Below are 12,812 nucleotides of genomic sequence, written 5' to 3' on the forward strand. Positions count from 1 at the left end.
CCCTTTGCTTGTGACGTGCAGTTTGTATCAAAGATGCGAATATTTTTCTTCTGCCCTGTTTGCCGGGCTTATATTTAGCAGTTGTGTGAATTGTAGAAAGTTTCATTTAAAAGTCTATGCTTCGTAAAAAAGTCTTAAAATCTTTCATAAAAATAATAACTACTATTAAATAATGCTTTGAAGTTGAAACAATAAATATCTTAAACTATCTTTATAATTAAATTATTTTAGCTTTTAAATGCACAAAAATTAAAAAAAAAACATTTTTCTAATTAGAACCCTGCGTATTTGACGTATATAAGATCTCTACTATTTGTAGATACGTATACGAATTTGAATTAGTTGTGGCGAGCCATCAAGCAATTTGATGATACAAAAGTGTTCCATTGTTGGTTTTAAAAATATATTGATTTCCCTATTTACTTCGTCTCTGAAATTGGACCTATAGCGGCTAGCCAATGGTTATAGTAGAACTTTCTGACCTCCTTCCTGCTACATACAGATTATTTCTCAAGGAGGCAGAAGTTTTGCATCTTTAGGGCGCTAGCGGCCGAGTTGAAAAGTTTCGTTTACTCGTCTTTGTCACATACAAGGTCCTCTATTTTGCTGGAAAGATTGGAATTCGGCGACGAACCGAAATCGATATAGGGATACTCTAAAATATACGAGAATCAAAATATCTCCTTTATCAAGGAGAAAATGTAGGTTGCGTGTTGATTAACACGTTGCTAAATGTTTTCCCTTGGAAAAACGTTTCTTAAAGGGTATGAGAAGCTTCGTTTGAAAAACCTCTGATTTATATAGCAAAAGATAGAATTAATTACTGTGAATTCAAAAATATCAAGCTTTTAATTCTCCGTTTTTTAGTTATTTGGCAATATGCATTTGAAAATGCTTCATATGAAATTATTTAAAATCCACTTTTTAAAAGTTTTTAAGAAAGGCTTCAACGTTTTCTTGTTTTTGACGTCACGCACGCGAGATGGTGCCACTTTCTCCGCTATCAAAGCATGGACAGAGCTCGATACGCGTATAGGTTTCCCGAGCTTTTATCCTCAACGTCATAGTGATGTCATAAACCAACCGAACAAGCTGACAAGACAAAATTATTTATATATCGAAACTGAGTTTTCGTGATTTTCCAATGGATTTTAAAAATAGAAACTTTGGTTCAATTATATTAAAAACTTTATATTTTGAAAGTAGAGACTTGAAAGTGTAATATAATACCACTTTCGTGCTAAAATAAGATATGAAATTGTAAATTCCCATACCCTTTAACAAACTAAAAACCATCCAGAATCGACTGGTTATTTGTGTTCTATCCAAAGCCAAATAGACCTTTTTGACGTAAAAGAAGGGGTAAGCAACCCTCAGTATCGGGATATACAACTGGGTTAATACATTACCATCTCTGCGTACTCTTATTATGCAAAAAAAGTACAGCGCAGGCGCCAAAAGCGAGAAGGAAGGCAAAGCTTAGCTGTAGCGACCTGTGACGAGATTTCCGAGACCCATGAGCGTCGGGTTTCTTATCGTGGTCTCATTGAGGATCGACGGTTGTCCTATATGTCAATAGCCAATGAAAAGCGAGGAAGCATGAGCAGGCGGTTGAATATAGTTTCAAGCCCTTCTCCTTATATTCAATCGGATATTAGAATGGGTCCATGGCTTCTTGAAGATTTTAAATAGAAGAATAGAGTAATAAGCTAGAATAGCTGTTCTGTTACTCTTTCGGAAGGGAAGCTTTACTTCTCATAGCTGAGGCGATACTACCCTCGGGTGCTTTCTAATGGTAGTATACTAGTTTCTAGCTCAACTCTATTTTGTTTCCTATAGCTCAGCTATTCTGTTCAAGGAAGTTGAGTCAATTGAGCCAATTGAGCCCGTGGGCTTAAATTTAACCGTTTTCAGTAAATCTTTTAAGGCATATCGTACCTTTCTTTCGTGTTAGTTCTAGTTTATTGAATGAAGTTGGAGATATTTTTTATTTGCCTCTTCAGGCGTCGGCAAGACAAGTCACAGTAGGATTTTTCTCAAATCCAGTAAACTAAACTTCTCAAGAAAGGGTTCTATTTGAGGGTCCGCAATCTTTAAGACATCTCTGATTCAGGTCGACGAGTATTCGACGGTTCCTATTTTATGTAAGATTGTCTCCCAAGTAGTTTCATATAGTGGTTTGTGGATATTGTACGTAATCTATACCATTCCACTTACAAAATCAAAATCTTGCAAGATTTATGAGTGTTTTCTTCGCTTACGGTTGCAATTTTGAGCACTCTTCTTATTTTTATGCTACTTATTAGAAACTAACATACCAGTTCACTGAACATTGGGCAACTCAAACATTTTTTATATTTTTATTCAAGCATAGGTTTCATAAGTAATAGCAGAAGGGGATAATAGAAGAAGGGTGACACTCTGTATCCTCTTTATACTTTAGTTATGTAACATGATTCTTCCCAGGCTCATACACAGGGCCGGATTAAGGGGGGGGCCAGGGGGGCACTGGCCCCCGGGCGCAAGGCTTGTTGGGGGCGCATTGAGTTTAACTATTCCCCCTTAGGGACATTTGCTGTTCCGTTTTTTCCGACTTAAGGGGGCGCACACTATCTCGGCCCCCGGGTGCAAAATTGCTTAATCCGGCCCTGCTCATACACCTTTTTGTTTGCTCTCCTGCTCATCAAACCTCAGATGGGCAGCCTTGCGGTGAATTTTATAACGGTTTGGTACTAAATCCTCAGCAATGAACCCACAAACGACGTCTTGACGTTGGACAAAAATCCACAAGTGCTCCTTTGCAAATAGTTAAGTGCTAATAGAGCATTTATGAGGGAAATATTTATCGTTTATGTGATTCGGTTTAGTTGCCTTGCTGTTGAAAAGAATCATGTTACAATTACCCTGCTTTGTGGTACACTTCTATCGAAGAGATGTATCATATACTTCTGTTAGTAGTAAGTGTACGTGCCAATTTTAACTTTTAGCGACGATGTGAACTTAATGTAATTATTTTTACACCATTTTGTCACCACTAAAGCAAAGGTACTAAACTTTATTTTGTTATATACGTGTATTATTGCTGAACCCTATGTTTTACATATATTAACATTGTTCTTCATTTAATAAATATAGTTTGATCATCAATTTGCTATCTTTAAAGGGAGTAAAATGACCTACATTTAGGCGGCTCACTTAACTACCCCTATCTGCCACCATGACACCATATAATGCGCTAAACTTGGCGCTACTTGCCTACAATGGCTATTTACATGTGGCAATTACTTTCTACTCCGTTTTAAAGCTGCAAAGTTAGCCCTCAAGTATGGTTTTTTTTTGTGAGAAGACCAACAGTTGTATATTGATTTTTATATGTCTAACACATCGTTGTGTAACGACATCTAGAGCTTCAATATTATCGGACTTAAAGAAACAACAATATTTTAATATGAACGTTAAAAGATAAGCTACGCGTGTTCAATACTTATCAATTCCGCATCTTAAACGATTTCCATTAATTTATTTGAGTTAGTAGATTAATCGATTGACAATTTATTTTTTGTTTCTTTTATTTTAATATTTCCCAAAATTCTCTGTTAATTTATTATGTAAACGCGCAAGTGGGGTTATGTTTAAATTGATAATTATATCAATTTATTTTATTAAACCTAACCAAGAAATGCAAGAAGCATAGAAAACAAGTGGCATTCCAAACAGCAAACTGTAACCAATATTACTACGGAATTTATAATGATCAAATATTTTACAAATATTTTACAAGTATTTCATCAGTATAAGTTTATAAGATATGTTACATAAGTATGGCACTCCCTATACTTCGTAATGCTAGAGACTTACTGAGAGCAGGTTCGAGAACGACAAGCGAGAATTGACTACACTCGGTTTTGCAGATCACCTTCTATTTAGTCGGCTCTAAGCCTTTGACAACGCCTCACTAGGCGTTACATTATGAGAATCTATGACGCTTCACCTACGTCATTCATGACAAGTTCTCATCCAGTGACAAACTTATGGAACATATCTTAAGAACTTATGCTTCAACGTTGTCTAGATTTCTCGGACCCAAGAGTTTAAGTCCACATCGATGTTAATTTGATAGCTTCGAATGGATTATCATCATGTGTAGCTAATCTGAAGCGATTTCTCACACCGTCATTTTGTAAAATCTCCTTAAGCCTTGCCGGATAGTTTGTTATGATACCATCAACACCCAAATTCAAGGCGTACCTCATGGTAGATCGGTTGTCAACAGTCCAATAGTATACTTTAGTCATAAAAGAGTCACTACTTGAGTCTCGCATCTTTATGGCTTGAACTAGTCTATATAGATTGCGCGATTTCCAGTTGGTGCAGCCATCTCCTTGCCATATATTCTTTGTATGATTACCTCTCTGCCATTTGTGCTTGATAGTGTAAAGGTCTTCGTAGCTGTAGACGTCGAAACCTAATTTAACATAAAAACTCATAGAAGATTTCATCTCTTACACAAGGCTATTATAGGCCTAAAGTCTCAGAGAGTCTTTCACCCCCAGACAAGTGTTTCTTTTAGTTGTTTTGAACTTCTGTGATTCTAAACTTCTTACCAAAGTTGGCTTTTAAATGCCCTAGTCCTGCATTGTCGAATGTTTGGAATAATTCTTTCGCCAAATCAGCGTCTTCCGATTTGGGTAAACCGATTATGAACTTCATCCTGTTTTCACGCCTTCCTACATTAGCAAATTATTAAACGACATCAGAATTAATTAAGTGAAACATTTTTTTGTAAGTCACTAAATTCAGCATACCATTTTTGTAAAAGTGGGTGATAAGCTTTTCGGCAATGTCTCTCATACCAGTTTGCTTATGTACCCAAGAAAGGCTGTCAATTTTTAAGTCGAAGAACTGAAGTACATACGATTCCCTGTATTTAGAATCACCTAGAATAGTTAAAGATTTCATCTAAATTGTGCTACTATGGAACTAACTAACGCTTAGAAATTCATTTTATCTCTAACTTTGAAAAATAATTTATTTACGGAACTAAGTATTTAACACTTTAAAGGTTGTATCGTTGTTTTTAAAATAATTATAAATATGGATTTGTGTGTATAGTGGTTGTAGAAGTGACAATAGCCAAGCTCATAAACAGTACATGAGATATGCAGAGTTTATCGCTTTTCCTAAACCAGGGGTAAATAACGAAAGGAGTTAGAGACGCTAGCTTCCGTAGTGTAGAATACAGTGGGACCTTGAAACGTCATAGAATTTGTAACTAACGTAGTGCCATCTTTGGAACTGTATTGTAAATAAGACCAGAACCTTAAAAGTTTTGCCTTAAAATCTCGCTCCGCAAGGTATTCTGGGTAAAGTAAAATGGCGGGTGTCGATGTTGTGAAGTCGTCTCATAAATCAACCCAATATAATTATTATATTCAATCGCGAGTAAATAGCGATTTAAAGAAGAAAGATAAGTCAACAATTTGCAATTTGAAGCCGGGGAAATCCTCAAAATGTGATCAAACTTGTTTTGCCGTAAGTGCGCGGTTACAGACAGAGTCGGCCCAGTGAGCCAAGGCTTAGTGGGAACTGTGGGATCAGGATCATCGACTGTATCTGTGACAAAAGAAATTAAAACAACTAAAACTGTATTGAAGGATGCAAAAACGACATTTAATTCCATTTCATTATCGAATAAGGAATTTACCAACTTTAAAGTTGCATGTTTCTAATTCAAGTGCACCTTAATGAATAAACTTTACTCTAAGCCTAATTGTCACTCAGTCGTAAGCAGACGAATACTAGCAGACATTAGAAAATCGATATCCCAGCATGCCTTTCGAATCTTTACTGCCACGCTATTGGTTGGAAAATATCATACTTATTTTGAATTATAGGCGGCGCGACCGAGGCGTTTTCTCTTTTCTGTGTCTACGTTTGAAAGTCCCACTGTATTCTACACTACGGAAGCTAGCGTCTCTAACTCCTTTCGTTATTTACCCCTGCCTAAACCTAAGCGTAATTATGAAATAGCAGACTGCTTTTAAGGCTTTTTGTTACCCCCCCCCCTTTTAAAAATTGAATCACTTTTCCGGTTCGCACCAAAATCTCGCTAGGGTGCGTTGTTCACGAACATTTCTCAGATATTCACGCTTGCGGACCGTCCCTAGCGTTAGTTAGTTCCAACTTCCATGGTTTTATCCCCAAGAAACCTAACATCAGGAATACATAGATTTAATACTTGGAATCTTAATTTAAGAGGCCATAGACCCCACACAAATAACTGATTGAGTGTGAGGGGAAGCGCTAAAAACTTTTAAACCGCCTGCTCCTCCTTCCTCGCGTCTCATTGGTTATGCGAATGCGTGGGACAGATCGAGATCATGACCTTTTAAGCTGTCGTCTGCTTCAGTTTCGGCTCGGAAATGGTCGGCAAGTGCGAGAACTTGGAAAAGTTTGACGTTAACGACGTTTTTGAGGCGGAAATTTCTCTAACTGTAACTAAAGTCGACGATTTAGAAGTTAGTGTAGCTCGAAATTCAGGAAAACGAATGCTATAATAATTTCGAGAAAAGATGACGTTTACCTCCCCTTAAACCCTAAGTCTTTGCATAGGGATACTGATGTCTTTTTTTTGTATAACTTTGGTGAAGAGTGGAAGGAATTAAATTGTTACTCCACCCAGTCAGAATAGTAATATCGACTCTATCGAGTTCTTAACTGAAAGCAAGTATTTTGGCCTTTTTTAAGCTTTTTGCCTATAGCAATAAGCTTTATACGGTGACCCCTGGAAGCAGGCTTGCTGGCAGGCAGGTAGGCAGGCAGGCAGGCAGGCTGGCTGTTTCGCGTTCGCGTACATTTTCGTAAATTTAAATTACGCGGCAGAGTTCGCCGGAATTTGATTCTGCACCGCACTAGCGACATCTATACTAAATTCGATCATATTTTCGACGAGAAAATGCGGTCTTTCGGAGCTAGCGGGGCTCGAACTTACTAGTGACTGACGACGCCGGTGTGGGATGCGGGTACTCTACGTTTGCGCCACTACGATTGTTGTTTAGTTGTCGATATTTTTCCTATACTTTTCCACGCCTTTCCTTATTGGTAGCGTGAATGGAACTGACGTTGCCGGTGTGAATATCCCTATTTCGGGTTTTGTTAAAGACAATATCACACTGCAAAAAGCGTTAATATGCCTTGGGGCATATCTTGTTTTAGAAATGCAATCCTAGGTCTACTTGTTCAGACGACGTATCATGTTTACATTCGGGTTCACCGCGCATAGGTCGCGGGAGTCGCGGCGCAGGACGCAAAATACGTCAAATAAATTATGCATGACGTCAACGGTGATGGTTTCTACACCTCCTCCCCTTTCAATCAGACACCCAGGCCCATAAAATGGCTTCTTAAAGATTCCAAGTAGTAAATCTATGTATTCCTGCTAACATATATAATAGTTTTTAATTTTTGTTAAGACAATAAAGCCGCGTTTACACCATAGATATATTAAAAGGGTACATACACAATTCAATGGGAGGTCGACGCGGAAGGGGCAACGAGCAGACAGCCGCTATTTTCTGGGGGTAGCCGTATAAAACGCCATCTATCGGTAACTTTCGAAACTAAATTAAAGGATGAGCTTAGAGTAGTGGCACTCTATGTTAACCCCCTATAGGGCATAATAAGTCAAACCCTCGGAGATGCCATTACTCCATTTTATACGAGCTAAGAGCGGAAAAACGTATTTTATAAATTTTACACCTGTAAAATCTTTTAAAAAACACTTGGAACTTGTATTTCTACTTACTTTCGAGGAAATACCACCGTTTTCTGAAGGTAAGAGTCTTTTTTTATACATTTATTAGTAATAAAAACATTTAAGGCGAGCTAAGCCTTGGTCATGGCCATAATGTAGATTTGCACTGTTGCACATAGAATGATAGAATGAAAGAGGCTGTACTTTCGTGACTTGGAAAATTTATTTTTTAGGCTTTTCGAACATTTCTATGGCAAAATGAGGTAGGAGACTAATGAAATATTTAGTGGATAATTTTGGAAGCAAGGTATCATTGATGAATTGGTTGTCTTTCACTATCATCAAGATTTCGATGTTATCGGGTGGCACAAATACTGCCAAAAAGCATACGGGTACGTTACACACGAAAAGCTGACCCTGTATCTGATGATGGACGTCTGAAGTTTTTCTCAGTTCCAGTTCATCCGTTTCTTCATCAATGTAAAGGTGAAAGTTACCCGAAGCTGCTTTTCTTCTGATAGTTTCTTTATTCTTGAAAATAGCGTAAGGGCATTTGATCTCCACTAAGTACAGCTGGTCCTCAACCAGTATAAGGCGATCGGGGCGGGCCCCAAGGAAGCAAAATTGTGGATTAACAATCAAACCCACAGAGGTGTGACACTGGGTATTGATGTGTTGCCTGAATATTTGAAAAAGCAGCGGGTTCATGCTTCAATCCATGATCAAAGGACAACGCTCCCATTTCTTCTAATGCTTCAGATTGTTGCCCGAGAGTCAAATTACGGAGAGTCAGTTTAGGGATAATTTCATCGGTTACATTAATTTGATCTCCAAATTAGTATGGAATCGCGAACAGTTTGAGCGCTCTACGTAGTCTCTTTCCAGTGGTGGGAAAGAAATCTGATTTTGTAAAATGTTTTGAACAAATCCGTAAACTGGAGATATCAGCTGTTGTTATAGAATCAATCCACTTCTTTCTAGTGGCAGTCTCTTTCGGAAAGTTGTGGTAAGAAAGAAAACCTTCTTTACACCCACAGTTTGAACGCAGCAAACATGAGTTGAAGCCATGATTGTTACATAAATAAGTAAATAAAAACGTTTATGTTATATTTCGTTTTATGCCTTTAAATATAGAGACACACACTTAACAAAGTTTGTTTTGGTGGGCACCATTATCGACTCTTATTTTAAGAATATGTAACAGTTTAATGTCCGGATATTTAAATATCAGTACCTTAAAACGTTGCTAACGTTTTTTTAACATGATAAAATAACGTTTTTCAACGCTGAAAACGACGCTAATCACTAATCTGCCGTGTTTTACAAGACCAAGGCTTAGCTCGCCTTAAATGTTTTTATTACTAATAAATGTATAAAAAAATACTCTTACCTTCAGAAAACGGTGGTATTTCCTCGAAAGTAAGTAGAAATACAAGTTCCAAGTGTTTTTTAAAAGATTTTACAGGTGTAAAATTTATAAAATACGTTTTTCCGCTCTTAGCTCGTATAAAATGGAGTAATGGCATCTCCGAGGGTTTGACTTATTATGCCCTATAGGGAGTTAACATAGAGTGCCACTACTCCTTATGATAGTTCCAATTTTGGCCGCTAATTTGTCCCCGATAGATGGCGTTTTATACGGCTACCCCCAGAAAATAGCGGCTGTCTGCTCGTTGCCCCTTCCGCGTTTTTTCGTTAAGCCTAAGCCAGCGAAGTGGATCTAGACCCTTTATAGTTTTACTATATCTATGGTTTACACGAGTTACTTTGAAACCGTTTTAGAAATGCTTAACCCATTTTCAAGAATGGTGATTGCATTTTCTTGTAAAAGATCGCTGCTTTTAACCAATGAGCACGTAGGAGAAGGAGGGTTGGAGAGACCATTGAGGCTTGATATCAGCTGAGTTCCGCTCATGCGCAATTGGCGCAACAGAGGGGCAAAAAATCGGAAACGTTTGTTTACGGCCGAGGCTACCGTTAACCATGCTGATCGTTGGCGTGAGCCTCTCTAACCGTCTTTTCGTATTACCAGAAGTAAGATGAGACTAGAAGTGAAGGGCTCTAGCATTGATAGTAGATCCTGGCACTAGTGAACAAATTTGAGGATTTTATGCCGCTTCCCACGCGCCTACACTACTGAGAAAAAAATTGGTCGAGTTCCAAAAACATTTCCTACCCCCTTCCCCTCAACCTAAAGCCACGGAACACGGGCGCGGCTCCTTGAATCTAGTTCGGCCGTCTACCACCGAGAGCGTCTCACGTTTTGGAGGGAAAATTCAGAAACCGCCACCAGAGGGCCAACCGTTGGTGTGTTATCAAGAATATTCACTTTCGCCGAGTGAAGAATTTGGTTAGCTCAGTACTTCTAGTCTCATCTTACTTCTGGTATTACCATTTTTGAATTTCCTTCTTAACGGATCACGAGACATCTGGCTCCTTGGATATGCGCCGATGTGAGTGCGCGTGAGAGATATATCGAGCTGTGCCGTTATAGTTACCTTCCCCCTCCTTCTTTGACTCTCTTTCTTATACATGCTCACTGTTTTAACAGTTAAATGTGAAGTTTTGACCTTTCGAAAACGGTTTCAAAGTTTCTTGTATAAACACGGCTTTACTGTATGGTTAGTACCCGTTAAGATTCTAACAAGGGAAAAATCATTAAGACCAAGTTGTTTTCAGTCAACTTCCTAAAATACTTAATTTTTACCTGGTGTACTGACGTCACTAATGTATTCCAAAAACGTACTGAAATACTCCCATCTTACGCAATCCCTGAGAAAGTCACACGGTACTCCATGATAAGAGTATTTGGCGACTCCGTGGTTATTGAATGACACGTCAGTTTCAAGTGCATTAGCTCCGTCATCAATAAAACTGTGAACTTGTTTCACAGCGTTTACCATATGCCCTAAATTATAGATAGGACGACGTTGTGAACCAACGATACCCTAAAACGAAGAAATACATTGAAGTTATTTGAAAGATAAATCATATATACAGGGTGTTTCAAAGAAGTCTGCCATAAACTAAAGGGAGTGTTCTTTGGGTCAGACTGAGGGAAAAAGTGCAAACATCATGGTCTAAGACATTTAGTTTCGGAGATACAGGCCCCCAAACATTGACCCCTAAAACAAAAAAATTGGCACACATGAGGAGTAAGATATATCAGGGGTCCCATCTTGTTTAGACAATTTCAATAGCCTCTAATTTAAGAACGTTAAAGAGACTTTATATAGCAGAAGTGTATACATTTAAAGGTAGAAGTGTGCCTAAGCTGGTAATGAAAAGTAGTTCGAAGTGTAATAGCACAAGAGTGGACATTTTTAAAAATAACTTTAAATACGAATAAAAGAAACATTACCATAAAATTCTTGTGCTGTTACACTTTGAACTACTTTACATTATCATTTTTCACTGAGACTGACCCAAAGAACACACTTATGGCGGAACTATAAGAAACACTCTGTATATTTCAGGGAAACAATTGTTTTTGTTATTTGTTATTTATGCACAGTCACAATTGGTTACGAAATCTGAACACATTTTGGAAGGTTTTAGAAATGATTTCGTTTATTGAACTTGTAGGTATTTAAACAAATCGCACGCAAACATTTCATACCTATGAGTGTTCAAGTCACTTCAAACACTCGGGTTGTCTTGTGACGCAGGCATATTTTTATGCAATATTTTTAAAAATACTAACAATGTACAAACAAGACTACCAACTTTAATATTTCGACCCAAACTTAAAAACTAATATAAATCAAGTTGTCTTACTTGTGTAACGAAGCCCATGAAGGCTGCAATCAAGCAAAGTGATCCCTTCATTTTCTTAGAACTTTAGCTATAGAAACTAATATCTTTTTATTCCAAAAATATTTGCTAATCGTTCTTAAAATTGAATAACATTCGCTACCGTTGTATTTACTGATAAGTGAAAAATTCTTGAGCTTTCTTAGATTTTCCTCACTTATCGCTTTTAAAATGATATCACCAATAAACAGTATTCGAGTACCACTTCAAAACCTGCCATTTCGTCTTTGGTGAGGTACGCTCCGCATAGCGGCCAGACTTTAGGCCTAGAGCGGATGCGATTAATCAGACATGTGATTAGATATAAATAAACTTGTGGCTTTTAAATGTGGATGACAAATGATTGCGACAAGTCACTACCTGTGGACACGGGGTTGTCGGCACCTCACACTTTGTCGCTTAGACGCTTGACTTATAGAGACTAGTGCACCTCATTCTCGACGACATTGTTTCTATATCAAGACTAAACACAAGCTTTAAAAATAAAATGCACAATTCTAAGAAAACGTCTTTGAAATTTTGACCTAAAACTTGAGAAAAAAATCAGTGTGTTTGAAGGGGGAGCTCAAAACTACTTTCATCTCTTAATAAAACTAGTTGATGAGAATGGTTTTCTACCGATTTATTTACTAGTAAGGTGACTCGTCATACAACGGATCTCTTGTTATTGTACATGCATTATTCTAACCTTACACTGTTAAAAAAAAAGGTATTGTCAAGGTACTTTAAAATACCTCCTCGAATTTTTTAGTACCCAAGAACGTATTCAATTAGTTTTCTTACAGTGCGGGTATTAAATGATTTCGAAAAAGGTATTATGGAAATATAAGGTATGTTATGAAACCTTTTAAAGTTTCAGCGCTTCAGGTGGTATGTTATCGTACCCTAGAAGTAGAAAAGGACTTAATTAATCCCTTTAGAGGGATCTTTTTAACTTCGGTCTTCTGATTTTAATAATAAGTTCAAATTACAGTTGCGCACTGTACTTATTTTAAGCAAATATAATCACGTCCGTTGATTACAACTTTGATTTAGTATAATCATAGCTTGCATTTATCTGCAAGTTAAATTTCCTCCCCTCTTCATTAGCTGTAACTGCACTACATGGTTGCCACTAATTTGTCAGTTCATCTCAAGTTCAGAAGTGAAAGATCTGAACTGTCTATTGAAGATTGTGGTTGAATAATGAGAGAAAAGTAACATTTAGTTGTAATTTGGCACGTTTATTATATGAATCATGATTTGA

The 12,812-nt window shown here is 37.5% G+C and overlaps 1 protein-coding gene across 1 annotated transcript; it reads right to left on the reverse strand.

Moving 5' to 3' along the window:
- Positions 1–3,351: 3,351 nt before the first annotated feature.
- Positions 3,352–11,934, reverse strand: LOC149690160 (dermonecrotic toxin LlSicTox-alphaIII2-like). Its single transcript, XM_089869691.1, has 5 exons — positions 11,531–11,934; positions 10,461–10,701; positions 4,806–4,937; positions 4,605–4,727; positions 3,352–4,465 (listed from the first exon to the last, which is right to left on the reverse strand). Exons 1-5 carry the CDS (start codon positions 11,579–11,581, stop codon positions 4,092–4,094), a joined length of 921 nt encoding a protein of 306 aa, XP_089725817.1. The 5' UTR covers positions 11,582–11,934; the 3' UTR covers positions 3,352–4,091.
- Positions 11,935–12,812: the final 878 nt, after the last annotated feature.

The sequence above is a fragment of the Phalangium opilio genome, unplaced genomic scaffold, assembly GCF_054372755.1.
Source record: "Phalangium opilio isolate 3A_F unplaced genomic scaffold, DU_Popi_V2 ptg000031l_1, whole genome shotgun sequence".
Lineage (NCBI taxonomy): Eukaryota > Metazoa > Arthropoda > Arachnida > Opiliones > Phalangiidae > Phalangium > Phalangium opilio.